Source organism: Lontra canadensis, unplaced genomic scaffold (assembly GCF_010015895.1).
Source record: "Lontra canadensis isolate GAN:19392208 unplaced genomic scaffold, GSC_riverotter_1.0 scaffold4, whole genome shotgun sequence".
In the NCBI taxonomy this organism is placed as follows: Eukaryota; Metazoa; Chordata; class Mammalia; order Carnivora; family Mustelidae; genus Lontra; species Lontra canadensis.
Genome location: NW_022630998.1, coordinates 32150651 through 32175025, shown reverse-complemented (window position 1 = coordinate 32175025; position 24375 = coordinate 32150651). Strand labels below are relative to the sequence as shown.

Here is a 24375-nt window from a genome sequence, read left to right as displayed (position 1 = left end):
AGACCTGGAAATTGTGTAAGACCTGGAAATTGTGATTTGAGGGGACAGAGGCCCACCCTGTTAGCTACAATTGAAAAACATCCAGAATGTTACCTCAAAATATCAAGATCTCATAAAAACAAACTCCTTTTCAAATTTTCATGTAACTGTTCTTTATTTTAGAAACTGAGTTTAGAAACTATCAATTCTTTTCTCCATTAGTGCTTTATTAAACTTTGTTGACCTATTTAAGGGTTATAGGCGAGGAGGGAGTAGGGGATTAGAAAGATTAGTCAACCGCCACTCCTAAAAATATCAGAGTGATTTTTTTTCTTAATCACATAACTATAACCTGTGTACTCAGAGCAAACTAACTCTAAGACGAAACCTAAAGAATGCATTTTTTTACTACTTTTGAATATAAATACAGACGGAATAATAATGACATGTGTTCTAGAAGTCCTTAAATTTCTAACATATTTTAACATTTGAAAAACTTCAGAATCATTGTCCAGTATTGTGTCTTGTAAAGTGCTTGTTGAAGTAATAAAAACTTATAAAAAATATATTAATTTATAATGTCTTCAAAAACTTATTTTTGGTGCTTTTCTGGGATATGTACAAGTTAGCAAGATAATGGAAAAGTTGAATGGTATCTAAAGACCCTGGAATAAAGAGCACATAAGGAGAGAAACATAAGATAGTAAGGATAGAAAAATAAAGTGAGATTTGCTGTTTGTTATTATAAGATGTTACTCAGTTTTTAGTAACCAAGGCAAAAAGGAAAATGTGTTTAGTTATAAAATTCTGTGTCCATCAAAATAACTATACTGCTGAAATTTATTAGAAAAATAAACTATATTCCTTAAGGGTAGTTAGCAGAAAATATTTTATTAGTAAACATTTCCCATAGTCAGAAGCTCATGCTTCCCTATTCTCCTCAGTGACTGGTTAGCAAGCTGGTCTGTCTTCAGTGTCTGCCGGGCACCACTGTTCCTTTCTCATCATGTGCTGTGGAAAAATATAATTGTAATAGAAAAAGTACTGCCTGCTGAGGCGATGGCTTTCAAACTGTTGTACAGGGTCTTGAGAGCACCCCAGAGCCCCCTCCAGATGAGGAGAGGGGGCCTTACAGGACTATGTCGGGACCAAATCAGCATGCCTTTTATCTGATCTGTAGTGAGTTTTTCTGCGAAATTTCATTTGAGCAAGGGATTTAAGAGCTAAAAAGATACTGAAAATCAGTGGCCTAATGGTAGTTAGGAACACTGCATAATAAAAGTACATCTAAGACGCCCTCAAATCTGGTCTGCTGTCTTTAAGGGCAGAAACCCAATAATACCGTAAAGCATGTTGTGGCTCAGTCAGGTAAGCGTCTGACTCCTGATTTCGGCTCAGATCATGATCTCATGGTCACAGGATCAAGCCCACATTGGACTTCCATGTTCACCGTGGGGTCTGAGATTGACTGAGAGTCTATCTAGGCTTGATGCTAAGATCATTAGAGAACAGCTGGTCACCATCAGTGACAAAATCTAACAAGGTCAGGATGGAGAATGGGTGATCTGTTAGTCTTGTCAGGAAGGCCTTGAAGACGTTAGCAAGGATAGTTTGGAGAAGCAGAAAGTAAATAGCATTTTTAAAAATTATACTTCATCAGTATGAATTTGACTTTACCACTAAAAATTTGGCATAGGAAAAGCATTTTTACATTAAATAGGTTATCGTGAAAAGTGAAAATTGGACTTACTGTTTTCAATGCAGTGTCTTTAAACTGAATGGAAAATGCAAGTGAATACTGTTGAGATTGCATGCTAGTTTTTAATTACCAGGTACCATGTTATTGCAATAAGCTTTCCATGAAAATATTAAACATTAATTTTTATATTCATTAAAAACTTAAGTTTCTCTTATGTTCCTTAGATTTGTACGTTATAATTTTAGAATAAACTCAGCAACAGTGGACAAGGATAACTGTAATTTATACGGAAGTACAAAGGAGAACATAAATTTAAAACCTTTCATCCCTTGCAACTCTTGCCACAAATGATCAGTCAGTCCTTTGTTAACTTTAAGTTTGGACACTCACGTTGTTGTTCGCTCTTGACTCATTTGGGTTGGGTAGAAGGAGAAGAGATTGGAGAGAGGGTTTAAGGACAGAGACTCAGAAGGCCTTATAAACCATGCTAGGAATTTAGGGTTTCATTTTCCAGGCATTAAGAAACTATTTTATGTTTTGTTTTATAAAAAATTAAGAAATTAACTTATTTATTTCTCATAACCTTTGAAAGAAGTAGAAAAGCAGGCAATACTACTGTCACTGCTTACAGATGGGGAAGCTGAAGCACAGTGCTCTGGAACTTGTCTACTCACTCAACCTTTATGTCCTGCTGCCGCTTGCCTAGGATTCATTCTGTCTCTGTATGCTGCAGTTGTCAGTGATTAAACTCAGTAATTAGTATTAAGATGAGAAAAAAGTACATATAAACTTTTAAATGCATTCATGCAACATCAACTTTTCGCTGACATTGCAGAAAAAGCTGTTGTCCAGTTTGAGACACCCTCTTATTTTTCTTTTATCATAGATCCCCCCCAAATTCTTTGGTTGTGATAAGTACAGTTAACATGAGATCTACCCTCTTAACAGGTTTTTAAGTGTATACGATGCATTTTTGTTGAGTGTAGGAACAATGTTGTGCTGCAGATCTCTAGCACCTACTCATGTTGGAAAATCAGAACTATATGCCTGTGGATTAGCAACTCCCATTCCTTCCTCACCCCCACCCCAGCCCTTGGCAACCACATTCTACTTCTCTGTTTCTATGAGTTCGTTTGTTTTATTTTTATTTTTTTAAGGTTTTTTTTTTTTTTATTTATTTGAGAGAGAGAGCTCGAGAAGGGGGAGAGTCAGAGGGAAAAGCAGACTCCCCGCTGAGCAGGGAGCCCAATGTGGGACTCGATCCCAGGACCCTGGGGTCATGACCTGAACCGAAGGCAGCCACTTAACCAACTGAGCCACCCCCACACCCCGAGTTTGTTTATTTTAGAGACCTCACATAAGTGGAGTCAGTATTTGTCCTTCTATGGCTGACTTATTATACTTATTTCCAACATGACTCAGTTGATTTTAAAATAGGAGTCTGGTGGTAAGGTGAAAAATAGAATAGCTGTTAGAGAAATTGAAGATAGAAAAGGTTATTGGAATAACTCAGATCAATGAATATAAATTAGTGAAACATCAGTGGGATTGAAAGGAACGTACTAAGGACTGGATACTGTAGATTAAGAGACCAAGAAGAATCCAAAGAGAACGCCACATTCTCATTTTTCATACTTACAGAGTAAAGGTACTGAATTAGTTTTCTATGTTGTGTAACAAACAGTCACAAACTCAGCAGCTAAAAGAAACAGCATATTATTTCAGAGTTTCTGTGGTTTCTGTAGTTTCGATGGGTCCTATGCAGAGTTCTCATCTGGAGGCTGAACTGGGGATGGATCCACTTGCAAGCTCATTCAAGTTGCTGGCAGAATCTATCACCTTGAGATGATAGGACTGAGTCCCCTGGTTGGCTTTTGGCTAGGGACTGCTCTCAGCTCCTGGAGACCACTCACAGATCCTTTTCCCATGGCCCTCTCACAGTGTGGCAGCATGCTTCTTCAAAGCATTAGAGAAAGTCTCTAGAATGGGTCTAGCAAGATGTAGTTTCATATAACATCATATGATCTAGGGAGTAAAATCCCATCACTTTGGCTGTATTCCATTGATTGAAAGCAAGTCACAGGTCCCACCTACACTCAGGGGAGGTGGAATCGTACAAGGGGTGAATACCAGAATGCAGAATTCATTGGGGTCACTTTATTGTGTGTCTACCACACATACTTCCAGCCTTTGACAGCATGTACAGTAAGGAGATCGGAGTGTACATTCTGGAATCAGATGGACCTGGGTTCAAATCCTGACTCCATGAATGACTGGCCTTTTGGTCACTAAACCTGTTTCCTCATCTGTAAATGAGGATAAGGTCTATCTCCTGTGGTGTCAGGAATCAGTGAAATAATGCAGGTATAACACTCAGGTAGGTGCCCAGAACACAGTAAAATGCTCATTCTTTCTCACGTGTGTTATCACATTTGGGCTTCAGCCACTGTGAAGAATAACTAATTGAAAAGTTAAGTTTCAATTAAAGGATTTGCCCAAGTTAAATAAGTTGATATTGATATTCAGGATTTGAAAACTTAATCTAACGGACTTTTTGTCGTACTAGTATGACCACAAATGAACACATTCGTGGAAATCATGGGACTTTGGGAAGAGGATGGGCCCATAGAGGTTAGCTGTTCCAGTCTCCCCATTTCACAGATGACGAAGCTTAGGACCACACAGGAAGGTAACCTAACTCGGCTAAGATGACACGGTACTTAGTGGCCAAGCCAGGACTAGAGCGCTGGTCTCTTCCCTCAAGTTACTTTTTCTACCATATTTGGCTACATTACATAATTTATAAATTGCATGACTTTTTAAAAAGTTTTCACTCCATCTTCTAGGCCAGAACTTCCTTTTTCAATGTGACAGCTGATTTTTTAATGCCAAGTGATAGATATATAGAAAGTTCAATTTCAAGGCCTAAGGCCTAAAATAAGAATTCACCTATCTCTAGTGACTAAAATTCAGCCTTTCTGAACATCTCTCTTATATAAAATGTGATTTGCTTCTTTAAATGTAAATTTAAATTACTGACTTACATGTATATGTTTATCTATAATTATTGACTCTATATTTATTTTGAACTAATTTCTAAAGGCACCTCAATGATAGTAATGAAAGGAGCACTTAAAAAGTATACAGTCTTGTTAGCAGCCATGTTAGGCCAGTATTTCCTGCTTAATCCCTGGAGCTGGGAAAGAAGACATTATTTAATATTCTTTTATCATTCTCCATCTTTGTACCAGATGTTTTGCTAGGGGCTTGGAGGAAGAGAAAGGGTCACCACATGACCAGGAATTCTCCCACCCTGAGACAATAACTCTAACCACATTGATAACCTCCTATATTTTTTTCTGCACAGTTTTTAATAAAAATGATATTTTTATTAAAAACAATGATTACAGAAGCAATGCCCGGTCACAATAGAAGGGAGCTCAAATGGTACAGGGAGCATACAACTGAAAACTAAAAGGTTCCCCCCCTCAAACTCCCAGCACCTCTGTTACTGAACCCTAGACCAGTGCACTCAAAGCAGTTGCTCTGAAGGGTCCCACCTTTGTTCTGCTGGTAGTTAACCTTACAATGTCTATAAAATAGTCCTCACTCTAATTTTGGATTTATTTGCTTTAAACACTAGCTGTTGAACTTCTGGCTACAAATGCAAAGAAATCATTTATCATTATATGAGCCTTCTCATTTTTAAAACTGTTCTTACTTATACCTTTCCAAAAGCTCTCAACATCTGTCCTGCTGCAATTACCTCGTTCTTTTTCACAGGCTAGTTTACAAATGGAAGGAGCCAATAATGAGCATTTATGTTATTCGGATTTGTGTATATGTTACAGCCACATTCACTTGATAGCTTAAAAAGTATGTAATCCTTAAGGTGTTAGACTGTCAGAGGGGCCCCTCCTAAGTACCCCACTCTAAAATTCTCATTTCTGTTTAGCTTTTTGCACTTCTCCTATTCCCTGTATCTCGTGTTTTCCTCTCAAATGCTCTTTTCCCTTTTTGGTCTCTATCTCTCTTTGAGCAGTTTATTCTTGAGAACTCAGAGTTCTTGAAAGTCTAAGATAAGCTTTATTTTGTCTTCATATCTGTTTTGTAAGGTTAAATGGATATAAACTCCCAGATTCTAAATGTAAAGGAATTGCTCCCTTATCTTCTAGTTTGGCATTCATTACAGATGAGAAGTTTGGTGGCACCTTATTCTCATTCTTTTCTTAGGAATTTTTTTTTCTCTCTCTGAAGTGTTGAGGATTTTTTTTTAAATTTCTGTCATTTCTAAGATTTTACCGGTGTGTTTCTAGGTATAAATCTTGTCTTACTAATCTTACTTGGCATTTTGTGGAAACTTTCCATTTGAAGATGCATGTCTTATTTCTTTTATGATATTACTACTTTTCTTGTGTCTGGCTTCTGTACTTCCTATTGGGTGGGATTTAAACTCTCAGAAACTGACTGTGTTAAAATTATTTGTGTGTATTTTTCATTTCTTGATCTGTTTACTGGGCTCAGAGAATTCTTTGAATTTATCTTTCAGATTAAAACCGTGGTCCTCCACAGTATCTAATTTTAATCCCGCCTATACAGTGAATTTTTTCAGTCATCATATTTTTAATTTACAAGATGTTCTCCAGCTGTTCCTTTTTTTGGTAGGCTATTTTATTTTAAGGCTGCAGTGTTCTTAATCTCTCTGAGGACACCAAATAGAGGTTTTGTTTGGTTTAACTCTGTTTAGTGAATTATATTTTTATTCATTTCTTCTGTGGTAGTTGTTTTGTTGGTTGTTCTCAGTCCTTCTCTATCCTGTCAGTTTTCCTCAACTCTTCTTGATTTTTCTTTAATTTTGGGTGCTGTCCTTGTGTCTGTATGGAACACTGCTAAAGATGTTCTTAACACCAGCCTGTGCTCCCTCAGCAGCTGGACAGGCCTCTTGCCCTCACGGATCCCTCTACTAACTCTAGACACTTTGTGGTGACCTCGTGTTTTCACACAAGATATGTTGTGACCATTTTCCAATGTCCTAAGTTCAAACATGCCACTTCTACGGCTGCAGAGTTTTCCATCCTACTATTACTGCTCTTTTTTTTCCTTTAGGCATTTGATTTTTCCAGGTTTTCACTGGATAACATTAAGGAATATATTTGTACATGCATTTTTCATACCTCTGCAATAATTTCCATAGTGTTAATTACTGGAGTGAAATTTATGGGTTGTGAAAGACTTCTGACAGACATCACTAAATTGCGTTTTGGGAGATTGTATCAGGTCTCAGTCTCACATAAGAATACCCTTTTCCCTTCACTCTCGATAGTGGTAGATGTCATAGTTCCTTTTCATCTCTTTGCTAATTGATGTATATAAAATGGCATTTTATTCCTGTTTGAACTTGCATAATATGTGAATATTTTCATGAGTTTTTGTGTGTGTGAATTGACTCTTCCTGTCCTTTGCCTGCCTCTGTTGAAATGTTCACCATTTTGTTTTGCTTTATGCAAGTATTTGTTTTAGGAATATTAACCCTTTTTTATACATGTTGCAAATATTTGTGTCCATTTATGGTTTGCCTTTAACTTTTTCCTATGTGTTTTTTGCTGTACACATGTTTTGGTGCTAAGTTTATAAAGCCACCCATCTACCTATCCAGAGATTAAATTTCATTTATACCTCTTGGTATATTTATGGTTTCTTCTTTTACATAAATTTATTTTGGAATATGGTTTGAGTAGGGGCACGTCTCTTTTGTTTTGTTTTGTTTTGTTTTGTTTTGTTTTCAAAATAACCACCTAGCTGGCATTTTTTTTTTTGTGGATTGATCATTCATCCTTTCCTCCCTTCCTCATTAAAAATCTCTCCCTTGTCACATACTAAATGTTTTATATGTGTATGTATCTGCCTAAAAATAACTTCCCAAGAGCATTCTACAGTTCATGAAACTTCTAGCCAGACCCCTTTGTTACCCTACTGTTTCTAGAAAATACTTAAAATATTGTATGAAAATCTTAGTGCTTGCTTGTTACTCTAATTCTTGAGACTCAAAGCCCCCCCCCCCACGTTGGCCTTATCAGAGCACTTTGTTATCAGCCAAAGGTTCATTGTTTTTGTCAGCTTGCAACATATAGGGAGAAAAAGCAACTGTGTTAAATGGGGTCAAACATTACAATTCTGGAGAGTTGAGTAGTTTCAGAGATAGAAAAGTTTAACCTTTGTGGTGGGGAGAAATATTATTAAACATTGAAAATTGATATAAATAACAGTGTTTGAACTTTAAGGAAGTAACCAGAATGCTCATAAGTTAGCAACATTTCAAAAGTTCTATTTTATTGTTACTGATTTTAAAATGGATAAAATTAAAGCACTATATATATATATATATATATATATATAAACCATATATATGTAAACCATATATGTTATATAAATATATATGTATATTTCTCTTTTTTTTTAAATTTTTAAGATTTTATTTATTTATTTGAGAGAGAGCATGAGAGGGGAGAAGGTCAGAGGGAGAAGCAGACTTCCCATGGAGCTGGGAGGCCGATGCGGGACTTGATCCCGGGACTCCAGGATCATGACCTGAGCTGAAGGCAGTTGCTTAACCAACTGAGCCACCCAGGGGCCCTGTATGGATATTTCTATATAACCCTATCTATGGTAGAGTTATCCTAGATGGAGTTACATACAGTTTCTAAATGGCACTTATTCCTGGAGTAGTTCTCCTAAGGGTCTGCCAATCTGTGGGAAAAACAATGTACTCCATCTTCCCTGCCCAGTACAAGGCTCCAGCCCAGAGATGGTTAAGGCTGGATTTCACCATGACATTCTCCAGAAAGAGAAGGTACATTATGCTGCTGTAGGTCACATGTGAACTATTGGAGAAAAACTACATTGATGAAGGTATTTTGCTAAGAAAATAGTTAACCAGAACTCACAAAGCTGGTTAGCGGGTCGAAAACCTGAATTCTGAGTTTTGCTATTAACTGCATGACCTTGAGTGAGTATTGCTTAATGATTCTCCCCCACATACACTTTTTTTCTCCCAGAATCCTTTTAGACTAAATAGACATTTCCCCAAATATGTTCTGTAGACCATTATTGCCATGAGGTGCTCTGGGAGTTTTAGGGGTCCACAGTGAAATGAGTTAGAGAAATGCTGTATAGTAAATCCTTCTCTAGAAAATACACAATGTGCAGTATAGTATTAAAGGATGGTGGAAATCTTATAGGAAAGAAACCCTTACATCTTTTGCACCCATTTCTTGACACCTCTAAGAACTGTGTTCCATGAAGTCCACTTTAGGAACCTGTTTCAGGTGTCTGAGATTACTAAACATCTTTCATCCTAATAAAAAGTTTTAGCTTATATAAATAAATTATTTCAGGTGGTACTGTAATTTGTAAAACACTGTGGAATCTTGTTAAGGAAATACTAGGGAAAAAAACCCTTTAATTCTGTAATTTTCTAGTACTCATGGATTTTTAAACACAACGACACAGAGAAGCATTATTTTCCCTTGGAATACCAAAACTTTGGTTTGGGATGATTGCCCAGAAGGTAGGGTCAGAGGTTTCCCTACTTTTTGGGAGCTCTGTCCTGGACCTCAGGCTCTATCCACAATGTTTCTACAGGGTGCACTTTGACGTTAGGCACTCTTTTATATCCAACACATGCTTTCTTTTTTTAATATGATTTCAGCTGTTATTGGCACACAGTATATAGGCCCTCAGGGATCCTTTATTTTTCATAAAGTAATACTTGGCTTCCTAATAATAAAATTCAGAGGAAAAATCAAGGTGTCTTCATCTTTTTTGTAGGATGGGAGCGGCAGATAATATATATAAAGGACAGAGTACCTTTATGGAAGAGCTGACTGACACTGCAGAAATAATAAGACAAGCAACATCCCAGTCCTTGGTTATCTTGGATGAATTGGGAAGAGGGACGAGCACCCATGATGGAATCGCCATTGCTTATGCTACACTCGAGCATTTTATTAGAGATGTGAGTATCTTGCACAGCTTTTTGTATGTGAATGGTGCATAGCATATAAATTGTTTTTCTGGTCAGCTTCTAAATATTCAAAATGATCAGGGATGCCTGGGTGGCTCAGTTGTTACGTGGCTGCCTTCGGCTCAGGTCATGATCCCGGGGTCCTGGGATCGAGCCCCGAGTCGGGCTCTCTGCTCAGCAGGAAGCCTGCTTCTCCCTCTCCCACTTCCCCTGCTTGTATTCCCTTTCTCACTGTCTCTGTTTCTTTCTGTGTCAAATAAATAATTAAAATCTGTTTTTAAAAAATGATCTTTATTATAAGTGACCCTGTACCTGCAATTGGCCATTAAAACACTCTACTTTGAACTTAGATGGATTGGCCCTACATCATGTCTATAATTCTTTGATGTGTCTTCTTTGCTTTTGCTGAAACAGAGTAAACCTGGTCAGTAGGATAAAGGCCTCTCTGGCAGTATTTCCCCCCAGAACTGTTTCTCATTATCCTTGGCAAACTCTGAATTAAAAGCAGGGACACCCCCCCTCAACTTGCAACCCAGTCCTTAAGGAAAGAACAAAAAGGAGATAGAGCCATTTTAACCTATGAAATCCTTTTTTGAGCAATATCCTACAGGACCTTGGTAGAAGACGTTTAATCTCATGTCTTTGTGTCTTTCTTTCACTCTTTGAAGGCATATCTGTTTTTTCCAGAGGGCAGGTCTGAGCCTCTTGGTGAGAAGTTTTGTTTGTGTTAAATGCTCCATCCTTGTCCTCTCCATCAAGCTCCCCCCCTTTATTAATGCTCTCTCTCTTTGTTCATTCTCGTCTCTCCTCTCCCTTCTCTCCTTCTTGGCACCTGTCCAGAACCTTGTCTGGTCTTCGGTTTTTCTTTTAGTATTTTGTTCTCTGTTTTTTAAATTCTTTCCTGTCGGTCTTTCCTCCCTTTTCATTTCTTCTTCTCTTCCTTACATAACCAGTAAAAGCATATTTTTTACTCCTATTCCTTTACACAGCACAGGATGCAAAAATAACTCCCCTTTTCTTTAAACTTCTGTGGGCCTGTTTTTTGTTTGAACATTTAGTTAGATTACATAGTTAACGGTGGCATGTTTTCCACTTTAAAATAAATACTTTTAATTTTTCTTAAAAAAATTCTTTATTTGCAAGAAAAGCTCAGGAACATCTCTTTAATTATCGTAGAAACTGCATATCACAGGTTCAGGAAAGTCCTGTCACTGCCTCCCAAACACATTCTAAACATTGATTTAAGAACCTTCAGGAACGAATCATGACAGACTGAATTTGACAGCCCCCTCTGAGCTTGATTTCATTGCTCCAAGTGCTTATCAATTACTGTGACACATAACAAATTATCCCAAGACTAAGTGACTTAAAACAGCAGTAATCATCTGTTAGATCTCTCAGGGGTCTGGAGGTAAGGAATTTGGGAGCACCTTAGCTGGGTGGTTTTGGCTCAGGCTCTCTCCTGAGGTTGTGGTCAGGGAGTCATCTGAAGACTTAATTGGGGCTGGAGGACCCTTTCCAATGTGGCTCGCTCGCTGCTGGCAAATTAGTGCTGGCAGTTGCCCAGGGCTCTCATTTCCTTTCTCTGTGAACCTCTTTCCATGGGGCCGTTCGAATATGAGTGGCTTCTGGCAGCTCCCAGAAGAACCATTCCAAGTGGCCCGAGTATTTTATGCATTTATGACCTAGCTTCACAAGCCACACACTGTCACTACCATCATATGCTGTTGAGCACAAGGGCCAGCCTTGATTCACTATGGGAAGGGGCTGCTCAAGAACACGAGCATTGGGAGGCCATGTTGGAGGCTGGCTACCAAAAGCAGTTTGGCGATATGTTAAAGATCCCTTTAGGAACCCTCAGGAACAAATCATGACAATTAAATTTGTCACTTCTCTTTTCATTGCTTCTATAGCAGCTTTTTGATGTTTTAAATGTTAATGAAGAAAGTGTTATTTTTAGGTAAAATTTATGTTAGAGGTAAGTCACTGGAGAGGATTCTTCAGGAGCAAAGAGTCTCTACCCTTTTTTATGGATGAAAATCTTCATTTTCTTGGTGTCTTTTGATTGCTGGGATGGGGAAGAGAGAGCAGAGAGGAGGAATGGGGAAGCTCTGTGTAGCTGCTGTGAGCTGAAAATGGCCTTGAGGAGAGCAGTGTTATGACCCAAACCCTTAGGTCTTCTGGCAGCAAATGCATGTCACCTCAGGGAAGGGGCATCATGGAGACAGCTGGTCCACAGATACTTTGGGGCAGATTCTAAGAGCAGCTCATCAAAGAAATCTTGCCTTAATAGGTTTATTGTAATTGTTATAAGAGAGAAGGCACATGTTCTCTCTTTTAATGAGGTGAATGGCAGATGAATCAAAACTGAAGTTTTTTGATTTAATCACCCCCTTCTGCTGACTTTTATCTTTTTGTAAAAAAGATTATTTATTTATTTGAGAAAGAGAGAAAGAATGTGTGAACGGTGGGGTAGGGGCAGAGAGAGACTCCCCAAGCAGACTCCCCGCTAAGCACAGAGCTCATTGCGGGACTTGATCCCAGGACCCTGACATCGTGACCTGAGCCAGAATCAAGAGTTGGCTGTTTAACTGACTGAGCACCCAGGCACCTCTTCTGCCAATTTTTAGATCAAGATTTGGTGTAAGCTTCTTTTAAGATTTAAGAAATAAGGGATTCCAAAAATACATAATAATGTACACTTTAAAATAATGCTTATTAAGGAATCCATAAATGCATATGAGTACTAACAAAACAAAAATAAATTTCAAAATGGCAGAGGTAGGGTAGGGAGAAAAGAAAGCTCTTCTTTACAGAATGCCAACTAATAAATACAGAGAGAATTTTTTAAAATCAGTATTTACTAGTCACCGCATCATCAGGCAACAATGATCCATAGATGGCACAACTTTGAGATGAAAGATTGTTGGAAAAAAGGATATTCACACAATCTCAAAGTATTACTCCAGAAGACATTAATTACAAAGGAGAAAGGTTTCGGTATAGTAGAGAAATCTTCTGGGCACTCACTTAAACCAAATAAGCAAATTTAGCATCCCTGATAGTGGGCCAAATTGATATCATGTGGCTCCTGATATGAGGTACTGAAAAGAGTATGGCACCTTCATAAATATGTAATATTTCTGCCAGTAAGGTTTAAGCTTATTTGGAGAAAAAAATCAGCCAAATCCAAATTGAGGGACATTATACAAAACATGATAAGAAACGCTTAGATATTTCAAGAACATTAATGTCATAAAAGACGTAAAAAGGGGGCTGGGAACTCTTCTAGATTGATGGAGACTAAAGAGACATGACGAGGTGCGTGGCATGCATGATCCTTGAATTTTTTTTTTAATCTAGAGAAACTTTATAGAGTATTACTGGGACAGTTAAGGAAATTTGTGGACTAATGTTAGGTAATAGTAATATATCAGTGTTAAATTTCTCAAGTTTAATAATTTTATCTGGTTAATATGAGAATACTTTTGTTCTTAAAAGATAGAATTTTAGGTATTTAGGGATGAAGTATCATGTCTGCAATTTTCAAATGTATCAGGAAAAAAAGTGTGTGTGTGTGTGTGTGTGTGTATGGCAAAATGCAAAACAAATATAAAATATAAAATGCAAACCAAATATAAAATATTTATATATATTTATATATTATATGTATAAAATTGAACCAAAAAACGGTTGTCTAGGGCAAGAATATAGCAATGTTCATTGTACTTTTCTTACAATGTTTATAAAGGTTTGAACTTTTTCAAAACAAAATTGGAGAAAAGTTTAAGGTAAAATTTAAAAATAAAATAACAGGGACGCCTTGGTGGCTCAGTTGGTTAAGCATCTGCCTTCAGCTCAGGTCATAACTGCAGGGTCCTGGGATCTAGTTCCGAATCCGGCTCCCTGCTCATCGCTAAGTCTGCTTCTCCCTCTGCCTGTCGCTCTCCCTACTAATGTTCTCTCTCTCTGTCTCTGACAAATAAATAAAATCTTTAAAAATAAATAAATATAAAAATAAAATAACGTTTGTCATGTCTTCTTACTGCTTTAGGTGAAATCCTTAACCCTGTTTGTCACCCATTATCCACCAGTTTGTGAATTAGAAAAAAGTTACTTGCAACAGGTGGGAAATTATCACATGGGATTCTTGATCACTGAGGATGAAAGCAAAGAGGATTCAGGTATGAAATATACTTGCAGTAAGTACAACGGGAATGTTGTTGGTTTTCGTGTTTGATAACTCAAGATTTATGAATACGTGAACTTATTGCTTATTAAAAATAAAAGCTGTGAATGTTGATTATAAATGACATTTGTCCAAGTTCATTTTCTCCAAGCTTAGGTCAAGTAGAATTTACGTTTATCTTTGCCATCTATGAGCACTTTTCTGGTCTTTGTCTACCTCATTTTTCTATAAGAAGGAGATGGAGTCAGGGGTGCCGTGTAGGTTTTACTCTTAGATTGGTCTCAGGAAAGGTGCCCGAACAGTCAAGTATATTAGTCATCTTTAAAAATGTCTCATCCCCAGTATTCTATACTGAACATATGTTTTATCTTAACTTGACAAGGGAACTGAATGTCAGGTCAAGTGGCTTGCCCACGTGGCCACCTGGGTAGGGGTTGAACTAAGCCTAGCATCCTAGAATCTGCTTGCAGGTTCTTTCCTGCTCTGCTAAAAGAGGTATGTGGGATCTACACTATTTTTCCTAGCCTTCCCATCCTGGACCACTGTCACAGGAATGAGATGTTTCATGAAAAAGAACATCATTAGCCAACAGAAATAAATTCAAGTGCTCTAAGTAATTCAGTTTCAGTATAATCTTATTTTCCTGTTCAGTAGTAATTTTTTTAAGCTCCCAGCCTGTGGGCCAGTGGTGGTTTACACAGTTGGTTTGTTACAATGGAAAATCCATTACCCAAGACACTCTAGGGTCCAAATTTTATTTTGGAAAAGTAATAAAGATGGACCTGAAAAAGAAATCAGGCAGCTGGCCCAAATAAAACAAAGCCCTGGACTTGAGCTAAATGTAATGTTAGGCAATCCTTACCTTTCGCCACCATGCAATCTTGAAAAACACATCATAAATTCTCTCATGGAAGCAGTTTCATGTCTATTAATCTGCATCCAAAGTGACAGGAGGAGCTTATAAGCTAAAACCCAGTGGGATAAACAAGAGTTCACCAGCAGGGAAGGGTCAGTGATAAGCCTTTATGTGAACTGACTACCAACCTGTAAGTGTTCTGGCATTTTATTTTATTAATTGAAATTTAAATTCATGAACCTAATTTTAAACATGAAATGATGCTGAAAGGCACATGCTAATGGGCAGTAAACCCCTGCCTCTGTCCGTTCCCTCCATGCCCTCTCCCCGTCCAGTCCCAAGGCAGCCACTTTCACCTTCTTCATTGCTCTTTCCGAATCTCTAAATCATACACTTATCTGCCCATCTCCTGCTTCATCATCTGGACACATTACTGTTCGGGCTTCTCATTGTGCTGGATGGGAGTCCTCAGCCTTTCCTGCTCTGACCTCCCAGGGTACTCATTCCAGGTTCTTTCTGCCTCATTCCTCTTCAGAGTTATCACTGTTATTGCCAGGAAGTATTGCTTAATCATGAGCCAGGTATGAGGACAAGTGCATTTTTGTTCTTATGCAACTTTTTTGCTTTTTGTGTTTTTGAAGGCAGTAATTGCCTTGTTTTCGTTCCATTCTTCTCTTTGAGTCTATATCTGACTCTTCCTGTACCTGCCAGTAGCTTTATAAAATGCCTCTCTAGACATTTTTCTATGTGATTGAACTGCTGGTTCCACTTCTCCTCGCCGGAGTCATTCCCCCTGGAGCCCTTTGTCCTGCTCCTCTGCGCTGGTTGCTCCCTAGGCCTGCTGCACAGCTGTTGTCCCGACACCTGCGTTCACCAGCACACTAGGACTTCTCTCATCCCGCCTTCTGTGCATTTGCTTGCAGGTAACAGGATCCTGGAATTCACAGGGGCTCCAACAGTAAGAGTAGAAATAATCTCACATTACAGGGACCTCGGAGGAAGAGTGGGCTTTAGCTCTTCTTTACAGTTCCCCAGGCTCCGTCTTCCAGCCTTGCTTGCTTCGTCATCAGACAGGGTAGCCGAGGCTCTTTCGTGCCTTAAAGCCAGAATCAACAAATATCCAAAGGAAGAATAGGGACCAGCGTTTCTTGGGACTCTTTCTTAGGAGCCAGGGAGCTCTCCTCAGATGTTCACTAACATCTCATCATTGTCGCCTCTCCTTTTCAGAGTTGAATCACATGCTCACCCTTAAACCAATGGCTAGAAAGCGACAATGACAGGGGTAGCTTGGATCAGCCTAGATTAATCAGGATCAACTTTCGGAGCTTGGCATGAGGACATTATCCCCTCAGTTAAATAAATGGTCAGTGAGTTATTTCCATATAAAATCAGGGTTTTCTTAGGGTTGGAAAAGATTTTGGATAGGCTACTAATAATATCAGCTAAAGGAGTGAAAAGTTTTGAGATTTTGCAGGAATGAAAAGTCTCTAGTACACCTTCATACTTCATTTATCATTTCCCTAGGGCTGGAATTTTAGGTTGAAAATAATTTTCACTCAGAATTTTGAAGTATTGGTGCATTGCCTGCTTACCTCCAGTGTTTTTCCAGCTACATCTGTGTTTCATCCATTACCTCTAACCTAGCTCCTCTGCTGTCTGAATTAGAGGCCCCTGCGTAGGTCATCGCTCAAGCACCCCAAAGACCATTTGGGTGGCTTTGAAGATACGCTGTTATTTCTCGTGGCGAGGTAGATAAAGCAGCGGACCTGCAGTAAGAAACATGTACTTTAATCTATTCCAGTCTATAAAATCTTGGACAGGTTACCTCACCTCGTCCACCTCTAAAAATGTTATGAATCAGTCCCAAAAGTGACTTCAGACACTATTTGATCAACACACATATTTCTTTAATAACTGCCCACAGAAGTTTGGCTTTCAAACAAATTTTGCTAAGTTCCCCTGTGACCAGCAGAAACATGAATTATTACTTTCTCTGACTCTAAGCAGTATCAGATAAATTTTTCAGTAATACCCATCTAGAAATGGTTATAGCTTATAAGTGAAGTCCTCACCAAGAGCTCTTATTTACCATCTTCTCTCCTCGCTGGCTGTCTGCTGCCACAGTTGCATCACACACACACTCACGCTCTCTCCCCTTCTCCCCTTTGAGAGGAGTGAAGGACAGTCCTGATGTAGAACATAACTCTAAAAACTCTGTAATGTGAGGGGGTGCCTGGGTGGCTCAGTCAGTTGAGTGTCCAACTCTTGGTTTCGGCTCAGGTCACGATCTCATGGGTGGTGGGATTGAGCCCCCTGTCAGGCTTTGCACTTGGTGGTGAGTCTGGTTGAGATTCTTTCTCTCCCTCGGTCCATTAATGCTCATGCTCACACTCTCTCTTTCTCAAGTAAATAAATAAATCTTAAAAAAAAACAAAACAAAACCCTAATGTGATTATGGAAGAGTAGTCTCATTATTTACCTTGATGGTGTGAGAACTACCAAAATTAGTACTACAGTGGAGACTAGGATGTGATGAGAAATTGAGCAGCTGTTTGTACTGAGGTATGTTAAATTATTTAGAACAACATAGTATTTTATATTATATAGCTATAAAATATAGGAATATTATAGCTATATTATATAAAAAGCATAGTATAGCTATGTATATGTATACATACTATATGTTATATATATAAAGCAAAAAAAAAAAAATGCCATCAGCAAAGCAAATTTTAAAAACTAAGGGGGTTTTATGTGGCATTAGTGGGCTTCCAGAAAAGAATAGAAGAGTGGATGGCTGGAGGGATGACAAATGGACAGACAGATGAATGATTTTGGTTTTTTTTTTTGTTTTTTTTTGTTTTTTGTTTTTTTTTTTTTTAGAAAACTGGCATGGAGGTTAGATTATAGAGGAGAGGAGAGGCTGGACATAGGTACATCAGTTAGAACCAAGCCAGTTGAAGTGATAAAGACTGTTTTTTTGTCTTAAGGATGAGAAGAATTTACCCTTTGGATTGCCTACTGCTGTTCACTTCACTTTTGGTCATGTGAGCATCAGTGAGTAACAAAAAATTACCCAGGTTAGCAGGCACTGATTTCTCCACGTTTCTTTCCTAGTCTCCTTCCACCCACCTCCTCACCTGTTCTTTATGTTCTTCAAGTTTTATTTGGAGGCAAAAGGTATTCTTAGTGCTTTGTAATGTGAGTTTTAGTCTGTATTCCTGAGAGTGCCAGCATTCTTTCCACCTCCCACTTCCAGCATCCAGCCTTAGAAAGGTTTTATTTGCTGCTGAATTCTTAGAAGAGGTTAAAGAAAATTCCATTATCCTTGTTCTCAGTTATGCTTTTTAGTTTTTAGCTGATAAAAGAGTAAACCCATTTATCATACACATTTATGAAATGACATGAGAAAAAGCTCTTGATAAAATTATAATATGTTTATTGGGATCTCGGAAATTCTTTTTATAAAGATTTTATTTATTTATTTGACAGACACAGGGAGAGAGGGAACACAAGCAGGGGGTAGAGGCAGAGGGAGAAGCAGGCTACCTGCCAAGCAGAGAGCCCGATGTAGGGCTCGATCCCAGGACCCTGGGATCATGACCGGAGCCAAAGGCAGATGCTTAACGACTGAACCACCCAGGGGCCCCAGGATCTCAGAAATTATTAAAAATCTGGTTCATTTTGGGCATTTTTACAACTCTATGTAATTAGATTGAGTTTCATAATAAAAGCTGCATAATCCTGAGATGCGTGAGATTTATCAAAGATTAAACAGTATGCAAGCTTTGTCTTTCTGTTATTGTACTTCATTATATCCCAATTCTTTGGAAGTTTTTAGTTTCTGTGTATGTATTTGTGTGGTAGCAGAGTCTGAGATTTTTGTGGCAGGTGTTGGCTGGGAGTGCTCTCATGATCAACACCTGAGGGCAGGCCTGTTCCGATGGGGCTGTGTTGTGGTCATCCGGCTTCAGCCAGTCCTACCAAGAGCTCTGAGATGGGATTGGTCTTTCAGAGTTGACTCAGTTTGAGGTGAGGGGGCCTGGCCTTTAATACCCTTTATTAGTTAGCTATTGTTGCATAGCAGATTACTCCCAAACATAGCTTAAAACAGCAAACATTGATCATCTTACCATTTCTCTGCATCAGGAAACCAAGGGCAGCTTAGATGGCCACATCTACCTCACAATTTCTCCCAAGGCTACAGTCAACATTGTCTAGGTCTGTCATCACTTCACAGTTTCACTGGAGGAATTTACTTCCCAGACCTCTTACATGGGTGCTGGCAAGCTTTAGAGTTCCAAGTTCCAAGTTCACTCGTGTGGCCGTTAGCCAGAGACATCAGTTTCTTTTCTTTTCTTTTTTTTTTTTTTAAGATTTTATTTATTTATTTATTTGACAGACAGAGATCACAAGTAGACAGAGAGGCAAGCAGAGCGGGAGGAGAAAGCAGGCTCCCCGCTGAGCAGAGAGCCCGATGCGGGGCTCGATCCCAGGACCCCGGGATCATAGACCTGAGCTGAAGGCAGAGGCTTTAACCCACTGAGCCACCCAGGCACCCCGAGACATAAGTTTCTTTCCATGTGGGCTTCTTCATAAGGCAGCCCACAATATGGCAGCTGGCTTCCCTCAGAACAAGTAAGCAAGAAAATGAATGCCCAGGACAGAAGCCACAGTGTTTTGCAGTCTAATCTCAGAAGTGACAACACATCATTCTTGCCATATTTTATTTGTTAGAAGCAAGTCAGTGGGTCCTGCCTCACTCAGCGGCAGAGAATGATAGAAGGGCATGAACACCAGGAGGCAGGGATTTTTAGTTGCCATCTTAGAAGCTGCCTACCAACTCCCATAGCAACCAGTCATGGTGCAGGCTGCCCAAGACAGGACATGACCTCAGATGAAGCAGTTCTCTTCTTAAGCTGAGGTGACTCCCAAAGAGGGGATATAGCTGTGGATTGTGGACTGACAACCTTCCTGAGAGCTGAGGCAATAAACCCTTTAGTCCTCAGGGGGAGCTGGGTGGAACTGAACTGTGTCCACTTGAATATATATAACTCTCAGTTAACCCAGTACATTTAGTAAACCAGAATTTCTCAGTCTTGTTATTTAAACTGCACCATGTTGTATTTCCTTATGCGTTTTTTGCTGTTGTTTTGTTTTTAGCATTCTTAGAAATATCTCTTACATGTGTTACTTTACAGAGTGTGTTGCATACAAGACTGCTCAGTGAGCACATTCACTGAAATAACACTTTCTTGGTCTGTTTTTACAGGAAAAATTGTACTGTGTATCAGAATCATTTCCCTTCTGATAATAGCAGTTCAGTTGAAATTTTTTAGGAAGAAGCATAAAACAAATCTTTTCCTTACACCAAGTCATTTTTAAAAACTTGTATGTCAGGCGGGGTGGGGTTGGTACATGACTGGCTCAGTCATTGGAGCATGTGACTCTTGATCTCAGGGTTGTAAGTTTGAACCCCATGCTGGGTGTAGAGATTACTTAAAAACAAAATCTTACTAAAAAAAAAAAAAACCCTTTAGGTGAACTATAAGGTCCTAAATGCAAGAGAATCTTCAAAACAGTATTTCCCCTTTTCCTAAATATGTATAATTGATAAATGGAGCTGAGAGTGATTAGGAACAATGGGTTTCTTTTTCAGATTGTAAGTTTTAATTGAGTGAAGTTGTAAGAATTTATAGATTTTATTTAATCTTCTGCTTTGAACTTTCAGGCATGGTTTCCTTTATCTCCTCTTTTTTATTTATTTATTTATTTTTTATTTTGTAGGTGAAGAGCAAGTTCCTGATTTTGTCACTTTTCTTTATCAAATAACCAGAGGAATTGCAGCAAGGAGTTACGGACTAAATGTGGCTAAACTAGCAGATGTTCCTGGAGAAATTTTAAAGAAAGCAGCTAGCAAGTCAAAAGAGTTAGAAGGATTAGTAAATATGAAGAGGTCAGAATGATTGTGTGGCATTTTTTTACTTATAATGAAAACTTCCAAGTTGTCCAATGAAGTGGAATGTCCTGTAAATGAACGTTAGGTTTACCTTTAAGCATTTCTTCAAATATTCTGAAACATTTAATTAAAATAAAATGAAAACAGATCTTTGAAAAGCTCATGTGAATTCAGTCCGCCTTCTTTACTCAGATCTTTATCTGTTGAGTTGCTAAATTGGTTTTAAAGTCATTTTTCTAAAGAACTAAGTTAACTCCTTACTGTGTGCCAACACATTGGTTGCTTAAAGCATTCAATTATACAACAAATGACTAAAAGAAACCATGACATTTAAAACCTTTAGAGTACTTCCTTTATCCATATACTGCATTCAGAAAGTAAGAATTCTGTCAGGGTATGAATGAAAATAATAGTATTATATAACTATGTAATTATAGTCCATATCCCCATGTCCCTTCTTTTGTGGATTGTTTATGACAAATTTTTCTTTCTAAACTACCTGCAGGGCACCTGGGTAGATCAATTGGCTGGGCATCTGACTCTTGATCTCAGCTCAGGTCTTGATCTCAGGTTTGTGAGTTCAAGATCCATGTTGAGCTCCACACTGGGTGTGGAGTCTATGTTTAAAAAAAATGGAAAACAAAAAACCAGCTTTATTCAGGCATCTGTGTGGCACAGTCAATTAAGCGTCCAACTCTTGGTGTCGGCTCAGGTCATGATATCCAGGTTGTGAGATTGAGCCCCGTGTGGGGCTCTGCACTCAGTGAAGAGTCTGCCTAAAGATTCTCTTTCCCTTTCCTTCTGCCCCTCCCCCCCCCCCTGCTCTGGCTCTCTCTCCTCTTTCTCTCTGAGATGAATAAATATATCTTTAAATTGACTTCTTTTTGTCACTTAGAATGCTTATGTGAATTATGTGAATGCATTCTATCTTTTACCCTTGATATCCAGCCAGTAGGTAGTCAGTATATTAACTGATCTTGATCTGTATCAGAGCTATGCTTTGGAAGAAAGATACTCCCAAGAAAAATATTATAGTAAAAAATAATAAGTTACAGCCTTTTCCCCCCAAATACAAGATTATATGATAAAAGGACATAACCTCCTCATCCATCCCCTGCCCCACTCCTGTGCTACCTGGAAAGTGGGATATGCTTAGGGCAAGATATTACTGCCCTGGTTGATAACTTTGTGACTGCGAGGGAACAGATCTTTGGTCAAATAGAAAATTTTGGCTGGTGACCACACTACAGGAAAAATTTTTAGTCCTGCAAATCGTTACCAAATTTAAATATTGAAATAGCAATACCTAATATTAATTAAACAATTACCAACTTGTATACTGAAGTACAGTACTGCAAACAACTTCTCCATTTCTTTCCTCTTGTGGTTCTGCCTTGCCACTCTGTAGTGTGCAGGGGTAAATGATGGTTGACCAAATCCAAAGTGCTGGATTCTGGCATGATGTGTGGCTTCCTCTGTTGGCATTCTCTTTTGGATCCTTTCCACAATACCAGGTTAGAAAAGTAGTTATTTATTATGAGAGTTCAAAGATGAGCCCTTACTTCTCTGCACAAGTCCAAAGACAAATCCTCTTTTGTTATCTTACTATTATTTTTCTTCTTCCCTAGAGAAACTAGAATAAAACTTTACTACAAAGGGATATATATATATATATATATATATATATATATATATATGAGATGGCAGTAAAATATGGTAGTTTATACTTACTTCTGCTATACAGCAAGAGCAATAAAATTCACAGGTTATAATGTTTTAACTCTTCCAACTACTGTGTGACATTTTGAAATCTATAATCTTGACAAGATAGAATTGTCAAAAGAGGTTGCATTGGGGTAGAAACTGATCATTTACTCAGACACTATATTCATTATTTTTACCCTTTGACTTAAAGTGCTCATCACATCAGTTCCATTGGCGAGATCAAAGAAACCAAGGGGAATCTTGTACATTTCTGTGGGTTTATGATAACAGCTAGTATTTATCGAATGCTTACTGTGTACAGAAACAAGTCTACACAGTCATTTGCAGCAGCCCAGACAGACAGGCACCAGTTACTAGTGTTACTGCTTTACCTGCACTACCTCAGTCCTTATGACAGCCTTGTGAGGTACAGGTACTGGCATTATCCCCATATTGTAGTTGTGGAAAATGAGGCCAAGCGAGGGTTGGAAATCGACCAGGAAGTCAGGGTCCCATACCTAGTCAGTGGTGGAGCAATAACTGGAATTCACCCTGGCTCCAGAACCTAAATATTTAACTGGTTGGTCTATGTTATGCTGGCATTCTGCTCTTTCATTAGCTAGCTTTGCTATATTAAATCAGCTTTACTTTTCATCCTGTGAGCGCACTTAGCCTCTGGTCTGAGTTAGAAGGGTAAGAAGCTGGGGTCTCCCCTCCTTGGAGGTAGTAGTGGCAATCAGCAGCCTCAGTCCTTGATTATAACAGTGTCACCAGAAGGCTGATGCTGACACAACTTCCTAACCACAGAGCCCTGTCTGCTGTTCTAAGTCATAGACCCTTTTTTTTTTTTTTTAAGATTTATTTATTTGAGAGAGAGAGCACGCAAACAGGAGGAGCAGAGGGAGAGAACGTCTCAAGCAGACTCTGTACCTAGCATGGAGCCCAACATGGGACTCGATCTCACAACCCCGAGGATCATGACCCAAGTCAAAACCAAGAGTCAAATGCTTGACCACCTGCACCACCCAGGCACACCTGTCTTAGACCTTTTATAGCTGTCAGTGAAATGTATTGTACCCCGATAATTCCATTTATAAAATAAATCATATTTTATTTTCTCTCCAGGAAAAAGCTAAAGTATTTTGCAAAGTTATGGATGATAAATGATGCAAAAGACCTGCAAAAATGGAGAGACGAGTTTGAAATGGAAGAAATTCCAGACTTCTCTTCTTGATGAAAACGAAGACTACATTTTTGGACAAAACATGGAGAATTAAAAATACCATCTGTACAAAAAACTCTCCAGTAACAGCCTATCTTTGTGTGATGTGAGCGTAAAATCAGAACTCTGGTATATTCCCATGGGAAACAGGCCTTTTGTGTAGAAAGTCTGTTCCAGGTTCTTGTCATCCTGACTTAGAAAAGTATAAACAGTTTTGAATATTAAGACTTCTGTTACATAATTTAAAAACTTCATGAATAGTAAACTTCACATAAAATTGATCACCTAAATGAAGCCTAACATGAACCTTTAGAGAGTGATAGGAAAATTTAATTCATATTTTTATTTGTTCCAGTTCAGATTAATTTGCAACGGGGTGAGACATCTAGCAGAAATAAACCTTTTCGCTTGAACTAAAGTAACTTTATGCCACCAGTTTATTCACTGTGAGCATAAGAATTTTTTATGAGAAATAGGAAAAGATTATCAAACTTTTAGAAAGTAGAGCATGGAAGGAATAAGATCGTATGAAATTTGAAAATTAAATACTCTCACAGTTTTACGCAATTTAAAAATTATGGAATGAAATTATTTGTCATTCATTCAGGTAATAAACATTTAATGAGTACTTGCTATAAATAATGATTTTTTTTCTTGTTGGATTTTGGATTTTTTCTTCTATCTGGCAATTGCTACTTTTTTAGGTTTAATTGTGGAACCAAGGTTGCTGCTTCTACCAAATGA

At 38.4% G+C, this 24375-nt stretch overlaps 1 protein-coding gene across 3 annotated transcripts in view; it reads left to right on the top strand.

Annotated features, from left to right (window-relative positions):
• The window catches only part of MSH3 (mutS homolog 3), a 174280-nt gene extending 150231 nt beyond the window's left edge, over nt 1-24049 (top strand). The window contains exons 21-24 of one of the 3 annotated variants that reach the window (XM_032847505.1): nt 9506-9692; nt 13756-13885; nt 20534-20702; nt 23535-24049. In XM_032847505.1, the coding sequence (XP_032703396.1) occupies nt 9506-9692; nt 13756-13885; nt 20534-20702; nt 23535-23643 (595 nt within the window). In that variant the 3' untranslated portion in view covers nt 23644-24049. Of the gene's footprint in view, nt 1-9505; nt 9693-13755; nt 13886-20533; nt 20703-23534 lie in introns of those variants that run through there. The other 2 variants (XR_004381402.1, XM_032847514.1) reach the window with 2 other exon arrangements.
• Nucleotides 24050-24375: the final 326 nt, after the last annotated feature.